General features: G+C 45.6%; 1 protein-coding gene across 1 annotated transcript in view; it reads right to left on the bottom strand.

The window, feature by feature from the left end:
- Window positions 1-2,356: 2,356 nt before the first annotated feature.
- The window catches only part of FGFRL1 (fibroblast growth factor receptor like 1), a 165,443-nt gene continuing 147,681 nt past the window's right edge, over window positions 2,357-20,118 (bottom strand). Inside the window, exons 6-7 of the mRNA XM_077344083.1 lie at window positions 7,158-7,511; window positions 2,357-3,917 (exon numbers count right to left, since the gene is read on the bottom strand). Of these exons, the coding sequence (XP_077200198.1) occupies window positions 3,496-3,917; window positions 7,158-7,511 (776 nt within the window). The 3' untranslated portion in view covers window positions 2,357-3,495. The remainder of the gene's footprint in view (window positions 3,918-7,157; window positions 7,512-20,118) is intronic.

Raw genomic sequence — 20,118 nt, 5'->3', positions numbered from 1 at the left:
AGCTTTTATTCCAACCCCAGATCGATTCAGTCCCTGCCCTCTATACAGAATGCGATTTCCGTTTGGATTTGGGGCGATTCAAAATTTCCTTCTGCAGCAAGAAGGATTGTGTGATATCTTAGAGTGCTTTTAACCCTCAATATTTAAAGGCTGTTCTGAATCTGGGCTCTCCTCCGTGGTAGAGGACCCATGATTGGCCACAGGTGTTCATGTGACAAACTTGCCTTAAAGGAGAAGCCCCTAATTTCTCTCAACTTCTGTCGGTCCTGGATTTTCCTCCCTTTTCGATCCACTCCCTGCTTGGCTCCTCTTCCCCCCCCTTCAAGAAAAGAAAGAAAGAGGCTTGGCTCCCCCCCCTTCTGAACTACCCTAACCACGTGCAGAACACTTTCCTGTTACAATGGGGAGGGGGGGGAGAGGAAGATCCGAGTTCAAAGCAATCTGAATTCAACAGGATTGACAATGGAATAAACAAAGTATGTGCAGACTCTGCCCTTGTGTCTTCTGTTGGCCAAGTTGCAGTTTAAAAGGTGTCTGACAAGGGAACTTTCCTGTGGAAGAACTGAAGAACCCTCTCGTCTTGTGGGACGCACCTTGATTGCCAATGGACACCGTTGCCCAGCTACCTCATAAAAAGAATGGAAGGCAACTATGACCCACCTAGAGAGGGATTAGAGAGGGACCCTTTTTTGGGTCCCTGTAGCAACTGATCAAGTCCTTGTCTCTCTGGAATGGCTTTGTTCTCCAGACATCAAGAGTGTGAAGAGCTTTCATGGCCTTAGATTCAGGAGACTGACAAAAAAAAAAGAAAAAAGGGCAGCACTAATCTGTGTCAGGTGAAAGTCAGAAGCCACCTTTGGAAGAAAGCTAAGGTGAAGTACGGCTCTTTCACTAAAAATGTTAAGGAATGGAGGATCTGACCTTAGGGCTGCGAACTCACATTCATGACTGATGTAACAGCTACAAGGAAGCCTATCTTCCTAGAGAGCATGGCCAGAGGACATGAAGCCGAGGTCCCAAAGGGCCAGTTCTTTAATAGGGTTTAAACCATGGAGAGGAACCACTGAGGCATAATGTGATGTGTGGGGGAGATGTGGGTGAAACGTGGGGAAAGTGTGGAGGAGAAGAGGGTTCATAAAGATGTTAAATATGGTGGGGGAGAGGACCATGGCCTGTGGTGGTCCACATGGGAGCTGGCAATGTTGCCCTTGGAAGACCGCGTTAACAGAACACGGGTTCTTCCGGAGTCCTGGGACTCCCGAGGGCACTGGTGAGGGCCAGCCCGACGGAGCCCCATGCATAATTGGAGGAGCCGGGCTTTCGGCCTGGCTCCTCCCCCCAACCTACGCCATGGTGGGAGACCAGCATGTTGCTCTCCACTATCCTGCAGTGGGGCCCCCCTGCCACCAATTATTATTATTATTATTATTATTATTATTATTATTATTATTATTGTTGTTGTTGTTGTTGTTGTTATTAACTGCAACTCCCAAGAGGGATGGGAAAAGAGAGACAACACAGAAGTGGCATTCATTGTTGACAGTCCCCCCCCCAGCCGCTCCCGCTGCCTACCTGTGCTCTCAGTGCTTCCGGCCCCGTGTTGCGTGAGTCGGGCTGTTGCATCGGCACAGTTGGCGGAGCTCCACCCCCATGTGTACATGGGGGACGGCGGGGCTCCACCCCCATGTGTACATGGGGGACGGCGGGGCTTTTGGCCCCACCACAACAGCACAGCGGCAGCACGGCAGCAGTACAGTGTAGCTGCCGCCGTGCATAATGGGTCACAGGGGGTCTGTTGTGGGAAGAGGAAGGGAAGGCGATTGGAAGCCGCTTTGAGACGCCTTCGGGTAGAGAAAAGTGGGATAGAAGACCTTACTTGTCATCTTCCACCTATTAGAGAGCCAGCTTGGTCTAGTGGTTAGGAGTGCGGACTTCTAATCTGGCATGCCAGGTTCGATTCTGCGCTCCCCCACATGCAGCCAGCTGGGTGACCTTGGGCTCGCCACGGCACTGATAAAACTGTTCTGACCGGGCAGTGATATCAGGGCTCTCTCAGCCTCACCCACCCCACAGGGTGTCTGTTGTGGGGAGAGGAATGGGAAGGCGAATGTAAGCCGCTTTGAGCCTCCTTCGGGTAGGGGAAAGCAGCATATAAGAACCAACTCTTCTTCTTCTTCTTCTATTACTTGGGGCTGCTTTTAAAGGTCCTCTTGGTCCCCATTTCACATGGCCAGCAGCTGCACTACAAAAGCATCTCTGTCATTTTCTTCAGTACGAGGGTAACAGTTGCAGAGCAAACTTGGTGTCATTGTTGAGGGGCATCTTGGTGTAGTGGTATTTCAGAGAGGGGCACATATTGAAATTGGACAAAATCTTTATTTTTGATCAAAAATAGGTATAGAAATGGCGTCTCTTGATGAAATTATACATTTTTCTCTTTTTTGTTTTAACAAAATAAATTAATATACATGTCTTCTGTTTAAACTCTATATAGAATTAAAAAGATTTTAGATCTTTGACTAAATTAACTTTGAGTCCAGTTGGGTCTTTAATATGGTCCTACTTTGCTTGCGTTTTCCCTTGAAACGAAACTGAGATGAAATTGTATGACTCGACAAAACAGTCTATCCCCCCCCCCCTGCACACACACACGCCCACGCAGCAGATTTATTTTTCTCTGGAGATGCACTCCATTCTTCTTTCCCACCTGGCTTGACCTGCCTGGTGCACTCACTCTGCAGCAGAGAGACTGGCCTCCACTGATCATGAATCTGTATTGACCTCTGGGAATGGCAGCATGATGGGGTCCATAAAAAAATCCAACAGTCTTATTATTATCATCATTATAATAATTAAATATAAATATAAAAGCAAGCTGTACAATATCCTTTCTATTTTTGGCAGTCGAGGAGGGCGAGCTCGTCTCTTTCCCAGAAAGCCCTCCAGTGAAAGGGGGACTTTCAGTCATCACTGGCTTAGGTATTGCTAATTATCAGGCAACGCTGGAACATTTCACAACTTTAAATAAAAAAAGTTTTTCGCCCTGGATGCCAACCAAGGCAGTGCTTTTCTTCTTTGGGAGGCCCTCAAAATGCTCTGACATTGTGGCCCTCGGCCTCTGGTCCCTCCTTGCTTTCACTCCCCGGGACGAGGGACTCCGGAGAAAAAGGTTCCTTGGGAGTTGTACTTCCAGAGGCTGACCAGAGAAGAGACGCGGCAGTGCGTGGGCTCCTTCCCCTGCCCCCTCTCGCTTTCATGCCAGGGCTTTCTGACGTCTCAAGGGGTGCCAGAATCACCTTTGCCCTTTGGGAATTCCTTCATACTTCCTTGTCACAGTAACAAACTAGCAAAACACCACACATTCCACACCTGTCTCAAAAAGGCCTTTGTTTTTGGTTTCGTTTCCTTTGGGTTTCTTTCTCTAGCTTAGCAGGGCCCGCTGGCCCCCAGCCGTCTCCCTGCAGCAGCACAAGGCCCCCCGGGAGAGGCTGCCCTTCAGCACTGGTAGTGAATGTGTTGGTGCTGGTGGACTTTGCCCTCCACGTGAGAATGGGTGTGACTGTGGATGACGTCCGTGTAGGTCTTTGGGTACATCTTGGAGGCGAGAGCGGGGGCCAGGCCGGGCCCCGGGGACAGCAAGTGCTGCTGCTGCTGCTGCTGCACAACGTACTCCTCGTAGTTGACCGAGGACACACAGTCTTTGTCGGGGGCCTGGGCGATGCAGATCCGGTCCCGGGGTTGGGCCCTATGGAGGGGAGCGGCTGCTGGGGGGGAGCAGGGCTTCTTCTTCGTTTGGCAGAGCCACAGCAGGATGGTGCCGAAGATGAAGACCGCTCCGGCAGGGATGCCGATGATCACGGGCCACGGGAGGCTGCTCGCCGAGGAAGGAGCGACGGGGGGGCTGGGCGGCTTGGGATCTAAAGAGGCAGGGAGGGGAAGAGGTGAGCAGGAAGCAGATCAGATGTCAGACAGAGCACTGGAGTTTGGCACAGCCTAGCAAGATGGCGGCCGGGGCAAAAGTTGACCCGCACTATGAGTAAGCAAACCTTGGCACCTTTTTCCACTTGGAAGCATCCCCCCAAAAATGAGCACATGTTTGCCCTTTGCCTTGGGGAGGCTGGGGTTTCCTCGCAGCAGCCTCCAGGATTCAGCCCACTGCCAGAGAGCAGAAGCAGAACGGAGGCATTTGCCAGCGGTGCCCTCCCTACCTCAACGCAGATGACTGAATGCGAAGGACACAGCTTGGCCCAGGGGGCTGGCAAAAAGGCCTCCCGTGCTGCTCACCATAGGCAACCAGAGCAGGCCTGAAGAGCCAGGGCAGTAGGTTTCTAATGCTACTCCTTTGCCTTGGTGGGGAGAGGTGTGAGGACAGCAAGCAGCCAATCGAGGACCTCCCGCATCCCCCCCCACCCTCTAACCATGCCCATGACTATCATCAAAAAGTTGCAGGGTGAGAGTCATCTGGCCATGCCCGTTAGGGAGCTGCTGAAGAAGAAAAGCAGAGAGCATTTTAGGGCCACTGATTCAAGTAATGATTCCTGACATTAAGAAATGCCGTCATCCTGTTGTTCTGAGACAGCACTAAATTTTTCTTAAGAACAGCCTTCTGGTCCATCCACCCAGCTGGTGCTAACTTAAACCAAGCTAGGGATTATCTCCTTTTTTATTTATGGGAACCATCAGTGGAGCTTGAATGGGGCAAATGTTCCACCTAGTTGTCCTTTAAACTAGTGCTTCCCAACCGGTGGGTCAGGAGGACCCAGAGCTGGGCTGCAGGGCACCCTGCCCTTTCCCTGGCTCTCTTTTGTATCTCAGAACCCAAAATCTGACTCTGGAAGCAGAACCTTCCATGTCATACAATAGCTGGAAAGGCAACCCCCGCACCCCAGCATATACATATCAATCAAACACAAAGTTTCCTGATAATTACTAGAGTGAGTTTCTTAGAATGTTGGAGGGGAGTATTAGGAAAAGGCGAGGTAGATCAGGAGCTGGACTAGAGGGAAAGGATGTCCCTTGCTTGGGGTTCATAGTCAGGGAAGCTATGCCGATTGGGTGCTGTTTGTTGGTTTCTCAAAGATACCTCGTTAGCCATTGTAGGCAAGGGCATGCTGGACTGGATGGCTGCCAAGGTCATAGTTTGCCTAGGCTGCCAGAAGTTTTGGGGGCAACCCTGGGTCACGATATCAAGTCAATTTGGACTTGCGGGTCACCATATTAACAAGGCTTTGAACCACTGCTTGAAGCTGACTTAGTTCCCATTAGCAGTATCTGCTGTGAGACTAATTAGTCTACTACTAATTAGTGATTTAGTAGTCTAGCGACTTAGAAGAGCCTCAGAGATTTTGAGAAGTATTACAATTTTTTTGAGAAGTATTACAATCTAATCTGCCTGCTGTTCTGAGATGTTATCATACATCGGGTGAGCAATAGATCTGTCTGGCACTAAAAAAATCAGGACCCAACTCATTTATGTGGTGCACTGCCAGGATTTCAGCCTTTAAAAGCTGACACTGAATCCATTCAATTGTTCCCCCACTCCCCCGCCCCCCCTTCAGAGTGCCCTGAGGTGTGGCTTCATCAACCTTCTGCCTATAGGCTGGGATGAAGAAGCCGGCCACCCTAGCTTGCCTGGCTGCCCTGAAATGTCAGCTGGCTTTATGGGTCCTGCTCTCTTGAACTGGCTCTGATCTGATCCGTTTGTGAATCCGTGGTAGATCTGGGCCACGTCTGACATTGGTTTTAGCCACGCAAAACCAAAAACAGAACCGAAAGCCAACCTGAACAGAAGTCGGGAACCCCAAAGTTGAGCTGCAAAACAATATAAAAATCATTACAAATATTTATTAAACAAAGTGCACCAATAAGGTGTTAAAAACAAAGTAAAAGCAACACATATCTAACGGCACATATCTAATGGCCAAACACGTTTCAACAAAATCTAAAAGCTTTTTCTGGCACATGTAGGCATCAGCCGAGAGCTGTGGGCTCAGATAAGACATATTTTAGAAGGGGGGCTCCAGACCAGATACTTTAGAAACAATAGTTGGAGCTACACTGAACAGATTTTTCTTTGCCACCCTGCAAGCCTTTAGATTTTGTTCTTATACAAGAGAGCGTCTCACACAAAATATTGACCACCGAGGAAGACCCCTGTGGGTCGAAATGCATTTGGTCTCTTCTGTCACGTGCTGTTAGACATGTGTTGTTTTTAATACATTATTGGTTTCACTTTGCTTAATAAATATTTGATATGATTTTTTAATATTGTTTTGCAGCTCAACTTTTAGGATCCTGACATTGGTTTTAGCAAACAAGTTGTATGACTGGATTGGCACCCTCTCCTCTCAGATGCAAAGCATGTTTGTTCTCCATCGAGTCTGGTCTATCCTCCTTCAATCCAGTCTGCTGCAGGAATTAGTTACCTCTTCTTACAGTCCTTGCTTATCGTGGTTTAATGAGTCAGCCCCTGCTGACCTAGAGGTCGGGTCCGCTCGTCCCCCTCGTGTTCATAGGTTCTGCCCTCTTAGCTTTCAGTAACCAGAAAGAATTTCAAATTTCTTTGTAGGCCTTACAATGAGTTGAATTTTGGTAATTTTCTTTTTCTTGTTACTTTCCCGGTCATTCTTACGACTACCATCTTTTGCATTTCCTCTCAGGTTAAGTGTCACTTGTTGTCAAAAATACTTCTGCAGCTTTAAAAATTCAAGGTAACCTTTTTGACAGGGAAAGATGTAACTTTTAGGCAGTTCAGGTCCTAGGAGCTTATTTTGTGGCTGTTAAAGCTGCATATGCAGGAAACAAATTTGGAAATATTTAAGATCTTTTGGTCTACAAGCCACTGTACTCTACAGACTGGCCTCAGTAAAGAAGAAACTGGTGGATGCCAGTTTCTTGAACTGGGGAGCAGGAAACAGGAGAGAGACAGGAAAAGATGGCGGCTAAACTGCCCTGCCCCTCCCCAGCAACCCTGACTGGTGCTCAGTGAAAGTGGGACAGGAACAAGGCCTGGGACTGCGCTTATCCCAGCCTCCTCCCCTCCCCCCGACCCTGTTCCCTTGGTGTAGAAAGCAGGACTGTTCTACTTAGTGGTTTCAGGATGCGGCAGAAGGGGAGCCTCGTGGCCCAGTCCCAAAGCAAATGCTTTTGCCCCTCACCTGGCAACACAGTCAGGAAAGCACTCCGGAAGCTGTAGCCCATGGTGTTGGCGCCGAGGCAGATGTACATCCCAGCGTCCTCTTCTTTGGCTCGGGTGATCAGGAGCTTGTTCAGGTAGGAGCCGTCGGGGCGGGACCAGACCTCCCCTGTGGGCAGCACCACAAACTTCTGCCCCCCAACATCGATAGTCGAGTTATACTTGTTCTCGGTGCCGTATTCCACCCTCTTCAGCCACTGGATGACGGGCTTCACGTCACTCCTCACCTTGCACTGGAATGAGGTGGTCCCTCCGTAGTCCACGGTTGTGTTCACAGGGTGTGTCCCTGTGAGGATGGGCTTGGATCTTGTCCGTTCTGGGGGGGGGGGGAGAAAACAGCAAGACTTTTAAAAAGTGTTTTCAGAAATTCTATTTGAACAGGCAACTCTCTCCAAAATCACTCTATCGTTTTTTAAAGCCCTGTGACGGTCCCAAAAGTAGATCCCAATAGCGGAGCGAAGGATTTATTTATTTATTTATTTATTTGTAAAGTCATTTATATCCTGCAGCTTCGCCCAAAGGTCCCAGGGTGGGTCACAAATACAGAATAAAATAATCTAAAAGACATTAAAGTATTTTAAAACATAATCCTCCACCCTCCCCCGGCCGGAGAGCACACAGAATAAACTAGATGCCAAAGGCCTGAGTAAGAAGTATGTTTTCAACGGGTGCTGAAAACCATATACTGTAGCCACCCGCCAAATCCCCTGAAGAGGCTGTTCCACAGAGAAGGCCCTCCCACAGGCCACCATGCCTTGCCCCACTGAGAGAGGCGGAGCTGCAAGAGGGCTCTCTCCTCGCGGTCTCCATGCTCAGGCAGGTCTGCATGGAGGAAGGCACTCCTTCAAAGAGTCAGGGCTCAAACCATTGAGGGCCTTATCGATTAACACCTTGAATCAGGCTTGAGAGCAAATAGTGAGCAACAGAGGTCTTTGCAGCTTGGCATAATGTGCGTCTGGCCAGAGATGTCCGTCAGCATTCTGCACCAGTTCCAGCTTCTGGACCATATTTATGATTAGTGATATATTTATTTGTATATAGCCATAGGCCTTTACAAAATATAAAATACAAATTTATAAACAGTAAAATAGAATTGAAAAACTGTATAAAAATATAAAATTTAAGACCAAAGAACTGAAGCAGCATACATGAGTACAAAGTGCAAGGGTATTAAGAGCTTGCCTTAACAATGTTGGCCCTTATTTTCCTTGCAGCCAAAGCAAAAAGAGCGGTTTTATATGGGTAGCCCATGGGTGGTCCAATCTGGAGGTTACCGGGAATCACTGGGCCAAGTTATCCCTGCCAGAGAAAGGCCAAAGCTGGCCAAGCAGTCAGAGATAGGCACTCCTGGCTAATGGCGTCACATTTAGGAGAACACCCAGATCCCCACCTGTACTTTCTGGAGCAGAACCACCTCACCCAGAATCCGATGCCCCTTAACTTCCCGGACTCAGGACCTTTTGACACACAGGACCTCTGCCTTGTCTGGATTCAGCCTCAGTTTCCTGACCCAACCCATTCCTGACTCCAGGCAGTGATCAGGCACTTCAGCTGCCTCACTGGACCCAGAAGGCAGGGATAGAGCTGGGTGACCTGATGACCTTTCCCAGTGGAGAGGAGACAGAACTGACCCCTGGGAATCCCACTTGCAAGCTTCCAAGGCATTGAGCAAAAGCCTCCCATAGCTATGTTCTGGCGCCTACTTCAGAGATAGGACGTGAACCACTGTAGAACAGTGTCTCCGAGTCCCGGTTCCCGAAGCCACTCCAGCAGGTTACCAGGGTCGATGGTGTCGAAAAATCCTCTCTCCGCTTCCTCTGTAACACGTGCTGCTTTAGAAACCTCTTCTAGAGCCCTGAACTGTCCACCCCCTTGGCTCTTCAAGCACGATCGCCACCATTTCCCTTCTCTGCATTTCCCCCAGCTTGATGTTTTCCTTCTTGAAAAGGCTTAACTGCAGCAGAAGTCTGGTTGTTGTTGTTATGTGCGAAGTCGTGTCCGACCCATCGCGACCCCATGGACAATGATCCTCCAGGCCTTCCTGTCCTCTACCATTCCCCGGAGTCCATATAAGTTTGCACCTACTGCTTCAGTGACTCCATCCATCCACCTCATTCTCTGTCGTCCCCTTCTTCTTTTGCCCTCGATCTCTCCCAGCATTAAGCTCTTCTCCAGGGAGTCCTTCCTTCTCATGAGGTGGCCAAAATATTTGAGTTTCATCTTCAGGATCTGGCCTTCTAAAGAGCAGTCAGGGCTGATCTCCTCGAGGACTGACCGGTTTGTTCGCCTTGCAGTCCAAGGGACTCGCAAGAGTCTTCTCCAGCACCAGAGTTCAAAAGCCTCAATTCTTTGACGCTCGGCCTTCCTTATGGTCCAACTTTCGCAGCCATACATTGCAACTGGGAAGACCATAGCCTTGACTAAACGCACTTTTGTTGGCAGGGTGATATCTCTGCTTTTTAGGATGCTGTCTAGATTTGCCATAGCTTTCCTCCCCAGGAGCAAGCGTCTTTTAATTTCTTTGCTGCAGTCCCCATCTGCAGTGATCTTGGAGCCCAGGAAAATAAAATCTGTCACTATCTCCATTTCTTCCCCTTCTATTTGCCAGGAATTGAGAGGGCCGGATGCCATGATCTTTGTTTTCTTGATGTTGAGTTTCAAGCCAACTTTTGCACTCTCCTCCTTCACCCGCATCAACAGGCTCTTTAGTTCCTCTTCACTTTCTGCCATTAGAGTGGTATCATCTGCATATCTGAGGTTGTTGATATTTCTCCCTGCAATCTTGATCCCAATTTGTGACTCCTCTAATCCCGCATTTCTCATGATGTGCTCTGCATACAAGTTAAATAGGCAAGGCGACAGTATACAGCCTTGCCGAACTCCTTTCTCAATTTTGAACCAGTCAGTGATTCCATGTTCAGTTCTCACTGTTGCTTCTTGACCTGCATATAAATTTCTCAAGAGACAAATAAGATGCTCTGGTATTCCCATCTCTTTAAGAACTTGCCACAATTTGTTGTGCTCCACACAATCAAAGGCTTTAGCATAGTCAATGAAGCAGAAGTAGACGTTCTTCTGGTACTCCCTAGCTTTCTCCATGATCCAGCGTATGTTGGCAATTTGATCTCTAGTTCCTCTGCCTCTTCGAAATCCTGCCTGTACTTCTGGAAGTTCTCGGTCCACATATTGCTGGAGCCTAGCTTGTAGGATTTTGAGCATAACTTTGCTAGCATGAGAAATTAGTGCAATGGTGCGGTAGTTTGAACATTCTTTGGCATTGCCCTTCTTTGGGATTGGAATGTAAACTGACCTTTTCCAATCCTGTGGCCATTGTTGAGTTTTCCAAATTTGCTGGCATATTGAGTGTAGCACTTTTACTGCATCGTCCTTTAAGATTTTGAATAGTTCAACTGGAATGCTGTCACTACCACTAGCTTTATTGTTGCTCAGACTTCCTAAGGCCCATTTGACTTCACATTCCAGGATGTCTGGCTCCAGGTCAGTAACTACCCCATTGTGGTCATCAGGGATGTTAAGCTCGCTCTTGTATAGTTCTTCTGTATAATTTTGCCACCTTTGTTTGATCTCTTCTGCTTCTGTGAGGTCCCTACCATTTTGGTCCCTTATCATACCCATCTTTGCATGAAACGTTCTCTTCATATCTCCAATTTTCTTGAAAAGATCTCTGGTCCTCCCCATTCTATTGTTTTCTTCTATTTGCTTGCACTGTTCATTTAAGAAGGCATTCTTATCTCTTCTAGCTTTTCTCTGGAATTCTGCATTCAATTGGGTGTATCTTTCTCTTTCTCCCTTGCCTTTCACTTCCCTTCTCTCCTTAGCTATTTGTAAAGCTTCCTCAGACAGCCATTTTGATTTCTTGCATTTCTTTTTCTTTGGGATGGTTTTAGTTGCTACCTCTTGTACAATGTTACGAACCTCCGTCCATAGTTCTTCAGGCACTCTGTCTATCAGATCTAAATCCTTAAATCTATTTGTCACCTCCACTGTGTATTCGTCGGGGATATGATTTAGTTCATACCTGAGTGGCCTAGTGCTTTGCCCTACTTTCTTCAATTTAAGCTTAAATTTTGCAACAAGAAGCTCATGATCTGAACCACAATCAGCTCCTGGTCTTGTTTTTATTGACTGGATAGAACTTTTCCATCTTTGGCTGCAGAGCACATAGTCAATCTGATTTCTGTGTTGACCGTCTGGTGATGTCCATGTGTAGAGTCGTCTCTTGGGTTGCTGGAAAAGAGTGTTTGCTATGACCATTGTATTCTCTTGACAAAATTCTACCAGCCTGTGCCCTGCTTCATTTTGTACTCCAAGGCCAAACTTGCCTGTTATCCCGGTTATCTTTTGGCTTCCTACTTTAGCATTCCAATCCCCCATGATGATAAGCACATCATTTTTGGGCGTTGCTTCTAGAAGGTGTTGTAGGGCTTCATAGAACTGATCAACTTCATCCTCTTCAGCAGCAGTGGTTGGGGCGTAGACCTGGATCACTGTGATGTTGAATGGTTTGCCTTGGATTCGAACTGAGATCATTCTGTCATTTTGGGGATTGTATCCCAAGACTGCTTTTCCTACTTTCTTATTGATTATGAAGGCTACTCCATTTCTTCTGCGAGATTCTTGTCCACAGTAGTATACCTGATGGTCATCTGAATTAAATTCACCCATTCCTGTCCATTTTAGTTCACTGATTCCTAAAATGTCGATGTTCAGTCTTCTCATTTCTTGTTTAACCACGTCCAGCTTGCCTTGATTCATGGATCTGACGTTCCAGGTTCCTATGGAATAAAAATCTTTACAGCATCGGACTGTCTTTTCGCCACCAGTTACTTCCACAACTGAGCGTCCTTTTGGCTTTGGCCCAGCCGCTTCATTCATTCTGGCGCTACTCGTACTAGCCGTCTGCTCATCCCCAGTAGCATATTGGACACCTTCCGACCTGAGGGGCTCATCTTCCAGCGTCATATCGTTATGCCTATTGGAACTGTCCATAGAGTTTTCATGGCAAAGATACTGGAGTGGTTTGCCATTTCCTTCTCCAGTGGATCACCTTTTGTCAGAGCTCTCAGCTATGACCTGTCCGTCTTGGGTGGCCCTGCACGGCATAGCTCATAGCTTCACTGAACTACGCAAGCCCCCTTGCCACAACAAGGCAGCGATCCTTGAAGGGATCCTTGAAGAAGTCTGGAGAGGTAGCATAAAAATTTCCTAGATAAAAGCAGCCACCGTGTACCATGCTAAAGCTGGGATCAGGCAGGGTGGGGGTAGGGCAAGCATGTCAACTCGTGTGCTTGCCCTCCTCAACCCTTCTGGAGCCAGCAACCCCGTGCCCACCCCACCCAATCCCAGCTGGCCACCAGCTCTCAAAGGATCTCATGGATGCTTTAGGCTGATCCTCTGCTCCTGGTTTTAGTGTAAACACATGTTTTTCCAACCTACACGCAGCTGCATCTTTATCAGTCCCAGATGTCCAACAGGTTTGTACACTATATTCACAGCAGAATCCTTCCAGATGTGCCTTTCATCCCCATTTTCCTACAGAAGGACAGGTGGATTAGAGCCTGGGGTATGTAGGACTAAAATGTGAGTACAAGTCAGATCTATTGAAATTAATAACAATTCTGCTATTAATTTCTGTTGATGTGATTTGGATGTAAATGAGCGGGCTGCCGAACCCTGCCATTTGCTCTTAGCTTGCACATGTGATAACAGTGTGGCTGACTTCTGTACCCACCATAAGGCTATGCTTTGCAATGGGGTTCATAAGCTTCTACAATGCTCCACTCAAAGACTGAGGCCTAGACTTGAATAGACAGGCAACATGATCTTCAGGGTCTGCTTGGATCATCTGCCCCAAACATCCAGCACTGCACTATCATAGCAACTTTGGAGGCCACAGAGGTAAAAAATGTTAGATGTTGACTTCAGCATGGAAAAGAGAATCGCAAGAGTCCAAAGGGTTTGGAAAGCCAATATGGCAGGAGTTTAATACTTCCTTTATTTATCATATTTCTTGACGGCCACTCTGACCCAGTCGGCTTGTGGCAGTTTACACCAAGAGTTAAAATACAATCCAACAATATCCACAAACCCTAAGCCCTCTGTCCTGCCCTCCTGCCAGACTCAATAGACCACACTGACCCCGTGCTTCAGTGGGGGGAGGTGCTCAGAGGGGGGTCCCAACAGATGTTCCGCAACTTAGCCTCAACCAAATGCCTAGTAAAAGAGGCCCTGTGGAAATGTTATAGTTCTTCTGGAAGCTCATTCCACCAGAGAGGGGCCAGGACCAAAAAGGCCCTGGCCCTGGTTGAGGACAGACATACTTCCCATGGGCCAATCTATTCAGATTCCCAGAGCAAAGAGCTCTATGTGAGGCATAAGAAGTTAGAACGGCCCTGACGATCAGAACCAAAACCATTAGAGGTTCAAATGGATGTCTCGTAAGTGCCTGAAGAGCCAGAAATCCATGTTGGACAGGTGTGGCTAATTGAGATGCCCCTTTTGAGATATTTCTTGATCAGTTTATTGTTTGTAAGGCTTTTTATACCTCTGAATTCCAAAACCACTGCTAAGGCTGACACCTGACATTTCATTGTACTAGGCTGTAACACTTTGCTTCTAACATCGTGTAAGAACGTCAAGATATGTTTATACAATGGCTTCATAGGGTCCAAATTGTGGTTCCACACCCATTTTTTTAAAAGGCCAATCAGGTATATATTCTCCTGCTTGCTGGACATCTAGCATGAAACATCTGCCATCTCTCTGGGAATGCCAGGATCTACTAGAGCTTCCCTACCAATTTCCATGCTATCCACTGAGGATCCGGTTGCCAAAGTGATCCTTGGCCTATCAGATCTGGAGTCACTAGTAGGGTCCATGGGTTCTCTACTGATATTTGTATTAAGTCCGAAAACCAAGGTCTCCTTGGCCACCATGGTGCCAACAGTATTACAGTTGCCTGACTCTCTCGGAACACTTTGTTCAACAGTTGAGTTTCGGGAAACACATAAAGAAGTCCCTCTGGCCAGTTCTGGAGAACAGCCTCTACACCTTCTGTCCCTTTTTCTGGAAACCTGGACATGAATCTGTGCACCTTCTTGTTTTTTGTTGTGGCAAATAGATCCATTATTGGATTTCCAAAGCGAAGGAACACTTACTTGATCATTGATTGACCACTCTGTTGGGTCCACATCCTTGTGGCTCAGCCAATCTGCCATCACATTCTGTGTGCCCTCAGCCCAGTTCTGAGATTTAAATGGAATCATTCATCAGCTAGAATGTTTGAAGTTTAGGCTAATGATCTTTGTAGGAGGTTTAAGGACAGGGGATACTCAGATAGAGACATTTTATCTTCTAAGGAACGAGTTGGAGATATTCCTAGAGAACAATTATTTTCTCAAAAAAATACAGGCGGTTTCTAGAATTACGTGTTCCTTTGAGCATTTACACCTTAGTGGCAGGATAATAAATGCTATTTATATATTTTGAGTTTGGTTATAGATCTTCCTCAGTGTTCTGAACCACCCCTTATAGCCTTAAAGAGACCTAAAAATATTAAAGATATTTTAATCCATTCTGATTTAAGAGACATACAAAGGGATTCTAGTGTTAGCAGGCTGCTTCATGGCCATTTTAGATACGGAAATTGTACCGCCTGTGATTCTTTTGTTTAAGGACCATCTTTAACAATTGCTGGGTCTAATAGCATACTTTAAAATTACATATTACTTTTTGCATTTGTCCACTGTATTATGAAGGGTACACATCCAGAAATATTAAAGTCAGGATTCTGGAACATAAATCCCGAGTAATACTAGGGATCAAAGAGGCACCTCTTGTTGAACTTTGTCTTCTGAAGGGGCACAAATGGACAGATTTCAAGTTTTATGTGTTCAAACAGTTTAGACATGATAGATTGGATTTGACATGATTTCTTAGACGACAGGAAAGTTATTTCATTCACTTGTTGAACACATTGCACCCATATGGCCTTAATCAATCTTATGAATTTTCAGGTTATCTTTGATTTTCAACTGCTTTTGTTTTTATCTTTCCACCCTCCTTTCATGAAATAATTTTCAGTTGAATACGTACTATATTACACACACAATTTTGACCCCTCCCCCTTTTTGGTTTAATATTATTAGACAATTATTTAACCAATTTGTTTTGTCGCTCATATATCCATACACAAAAATTGGTTTTTGCCCTGTCCTAGTTTTTCCCCATTTTTTCATTCTTTATCTGTTGAACCTCGAGCATCCAATACTATTTATTTTGAGCTGCCATTTATTGAATTGTGCGCATTTTAATTATTGATGTCACTCCAGTTGAAGTGGTGACTGTGATGTTAGCTCCCCTTTTGGACCAGTTTTTTAAAAAGCTTTGTTATGCTTTGATGTTACACTTGTTGAACTACTGGTTGGCATGCTAATGGGATAGAATATTGTTAGCATTTTAATTATTGGTGTTACACTTGTTGAATATGAAAGGATATAGGACTGGTTCCTTTTGGATTAGTTAAATATATTATAAGGTGTTTTATAATGACAGCAGACAGTTTTCGTAATACATTGATGTTGTACCTGTTGAATTGCTGATTGTTGTGTGGAAAGGTTTGGCCCTACATATATATATATATATATATATATATATATATATATATATATATATATATATAAGGTAAAGGTAAAGGTATCCCCTGTGCAAGCACCGAGTCATGTCTGACCCTTGGGGTGACGCCCTCTAGCGTTTTCATGGCAGACTCAATACGGGGTGGTTTGCCAGTGCCTTCCCCAGTCATGACCGTTTACCCCCCAGCAAGCTGGGTACTCATTTCACCGACCTCGGAAGGATGGAAGGCTGAGTCAACCTTGAGCCGGCTGCTGGGATTGAACTCCCAGCCTTATGGGCAAAGCTTTCAGACGGCTGCCTTACCACTCTGCGCCACAAGAGGCTCTCTCTCTCTCTCTCTCTCTCTCTCTCTCTCTCTATATATATATATATATATATATATATATATATATATATATATATATATTTTATATATATATATTTTTTCAACTAATTCGAAGTAGGGCCAAACCTACACACACACACACACACACACACACACACACATATACATATACCTCCGGGGAATGGTAGAGGACAGGAAGGCCTGGAGGATCATTGTCCATGGGGTCGCGATGGGTCGGACATGACTTCGCACATAACAATAACAATACATACATATACATATATATATACATTTAAAAGTATGTTATAATGTTGACAATTTTTGTTTAAGAAACCACATAGATGGCCTTTCGCACCTAGGATATTTGTGGGCGTAAGGAGAATGTGAACTAAGTAAGCTACAGTGGAGAGTGAAAGTCACCTCTTTTTTGAAGTCGGTTGTAAATAGCTGGGGTCTTTTTGACTCAGAAAATGTTCCTATCAATTAGTGAGTATAAAGGAGGTGACTAATGTAGTTTCTTATCTCCTGTTGCTCATGTTGTTATTAGGAGTTTTCTAAAAGGTTTTTCCTCCTTTATTCCAGTGTACATGGAGCATAGGCTTTTTTCAATCAGGATTGTTTGGAGAAGAGTTTACAGAATTTGGTAATTGTTTCAAAATGTTTCATATTTCCCTAGCCCTGGATTTAAGGAAATTGTAAAATTAAAATTATTATTAAAACCTAACCTTTATGGGCAGTCTAAGAAATTCCTTCTTGTTTATTAATATGTCTCTAGATCGAGTTGTTGTGTTATTGTTGTCTTTGCACAGATGATTCGGTTTGTCCCCTGGATAAAGCGTGTGCGAAACAGGGGGCCCAGCATCTGTTGGGGAGTTTTTCTTGGGATCTCCCGGGCGTCCTGACTGGGAGGTTCTTGGACTGTTTTTGAAGATTTAACAGACACAACGTGGAGGCCTGGAAGTTAGAAGACCATGTTCATTTTTTTATGGGACATATTTATGTAATGTGTATTAAAAGTAATGTCTGAGACAGATGTGTTATGTGATTCCTTATATAAGTGAATAGTGGTTGTGTTTTCTGTTTTTTGTCATTCATATTTAAATTCTTGTGTATAGTTATGGCAGAATTTTTTCCTATAACTATTTAATAGTTACAAGGTGTTTAATAATAATTTATGTTGTTTGTACATTTAACATTTATGGTTGGCCTTTTGTACATTGGGCTTTTTCTATTGCCTGTTCCTGGTTGCCCTTTGTTTCCCTAGTTTTTGTTTTGGAGATGCTGGGCCTTTACTCCTTGGACATGGCCTTCCACCCACTGGCAAACCATCCCTGCCTCCTTGTGTAGCATCAATGCTCTTGTGCCCCCTTGCCAGTTTACATTTGCTTTGGCTATGACGTTGTCTGTTTTGATTAGGACATACTGGTCCTGGAGTAGTTCCTGAAGGGCTACCAGTGCCAATCTGATGGCCCTTAACTCCAACAGATTTATGCTGTAGGTGGATTCTGTTTTTGTCCACTTTCCTTGAGCCATCTGGTTTCTGCAGTGTGCTCCCCAACCTCTGAGGCTCGCATCCGTGGTCATGATGATTGGCTGGATAATTTCACTCCCTTGGTTAGGTTTGCCTTCAAGTGCCACCAGTTTAAATCCTTTTTCAGTCTCTCTGAAATGATGATCATTTTGTGTCTTTTCTTGATGATATGACATTGAAAGGGTAGTAATGCCCATTATAGTGGTCTGAGGTGTAAACTCACCCAGACCGTTTACACACTGGAGGTTTCATGCCAGGCTGCAGACTGGAGTTTCAGTCGTGGCAGGTTGCCCCACCACTTTCTGCACCCACATGGGAGAGTATTTGGCCCAGTGCACCTCATCCGCCCCCGATCTGTGCTCCTGCATGGGAGGTGGGGCAGTGAATTTCCCAGTGCATAAACGGTCCCTGGGGACATTTCTATGGCTGCTATCAAGAGGTGTAGCTGTCTTGCAAACCTTTGACACCAGGTCCTTCACCTTTGTCACCCTGTCTGGTCAGGAATACTTGCTTGTTTGGTGTTGATCAGAGTGCCTAAGTGGATCAGCCCTCTGGATGGTGTCAGATTGCTCTTCTGAATGTTGATCAAGAATCCATGTTCTTGAAGTGTGCGTACGGTCAACTCTATGCTCTTCTGGGTTTTCCTGAGATGCTCCCCCCTCAGCAAAACATCATCCAAATAAAGGCAGATGTGGACAGCCTTCTGTTGAAGAACTGCAACCAAGGTCACCATCACCTTGATAAACACTCTTGAGGAGGAAGAGAGTCATAGAACCATAGACCAATAGAGTTGGAAGGGACCTCATGGGTCATCTAGTCCAAAGAGTAAAGCCCTGAATTGGTAATGTTTGTTCCTGAAGGCAAATCTGAGGCATTGTATGGTTCCGTCTGATGTACTGGAATGTGCAGGTAGGCTTCTTTCAAGGAAGCCATAAAGTTATCGACCTGAAGTGCCTGTAAAATGGAATGAAGGGACTTCATTCTGAATTTCTGTTTCCTGACGAATAGGTTTAGTTCCTTTTGGTTCAGAATCACCCTCCAATACCCTGACTTCTTGGGCACAATATACAGTATAGAATATAGGCCCTCACCCCTCTGAGATGTTGGAACCTCCTCTTTTGCCCCAATGTCCAGCTTTTGTTTCCTCTTTTGGTACAGGGGATGACACAAACTTTTGTGTATGTGTGTGTGTGAACAATTTGTATTTGTAGCTGTGCTCCACAACTGATAGGACCCTCTTGTCTGAGGTGGACTGCTTCCATGTAGGCCTCCTATTCTGGCATCATGTCATAGATTTTTTGGATGTTGTATTTCCATCCCTTTGTTTGTTGGTTTGATACTGAGGTTTCTGGTATCTAGATTGCTATGGGATGGCACGTCTTCCTCTGAAACTATCTCTCTGGGCACTTTGAGATTTGTATGAATGAAAGGACTGAAAGGATTTCTTTGAAAATTTCTTATCCTTCTGAGAAGAAGTTGATGGCATTGCTTTTTTCTTCTCTTTGGTCTCTACTAAGACTTTGTCTAAGGCACCTTCCCCAACGAGAAGTCTGCCTGAAAATTTTTCCATTGCCAGATTAGATTTTGATAGAGTATCCACTTTCCAGTGTTTAAACCAGAGATTACACCTGGCTACTATATTAGCCGCCTGTGCCCTGGCTGAGAACTGCAATGAGCCATCTGCAGAAAACTGGCAGGCTCTTTTGATCTTTAATAGAGCCCTTCTCAACCTTAGGGGGTCTGGCTCTGGACCTTACAACAAGTCATTAGTCCACACTACTGTTGCTCTGGCGAAATTAGAAAGAGCTACATCTGCTCTGATAGGTAAGGAGTTGGCTTCACAAGTTTTCATTAACACAGTCTCATTTTTCTGTCTACAGGATCCTTTAGGTCATTATCTCCATCTTTGGTTCCTGATAGCATCGCCACCACAAGGGCATCAACCAATGGGATTTTGAGATCCTGCATGATTTCATCTGGAAGCATATAAAACTGTTTGGCTACAGAATGCAAGGACATCCCACTGCCAGGAACTGCCAGCTCTCATAACCTCTTCAAAGTCATCAGCCAATGGGCATGCTGTCAGCGTATTGGGAGGTTTCTTGAAACCTCTTACATCCACGTTAACTGATCTCCTGGTTTTTCCTGAAGCATGTCACAATCTCCTCCTCGTAATTGAGACTTTTAGTGACATTTTAAAAAGTTTTTGAAAATGTTCTGCTTGAAAAAGTCTGGTGGAGACTTCTTTAGAGCCAGAATCCATCCCCGACCATTCCCATCCTCCCTGTCAGAAGCCACTGTGACCAAGGAGCCTGCTGACTGAAGATCCTCCCTCACTGCCTCTGAAAGTTGATGGGTATCTCTGTGTTTTTTGTGATGTTTCTTTGGTCTCCTGCTGGAGGAGGATGCTGC

The sequence above is a fragment of the Paroedura picta genome, chromosome 6 (assembly GCF_049243985.1).
Source record: "Paroedura picta isolate Pp20150507F chromosome 6, Ppicta_v3.0, whole genome shotgun sequence".
Lineage (NCBI taxonomy): Eukaryota > Metazoa > Chordata > Lepidosauria > Squamata > Gekkonidae > Paroedura > Paroedura picta.
The sequence above is the reverse complement of the archived record's forward strand: the minus strand, read 5'-3'. Positions and strand labels throughout refer to the sequence as shown.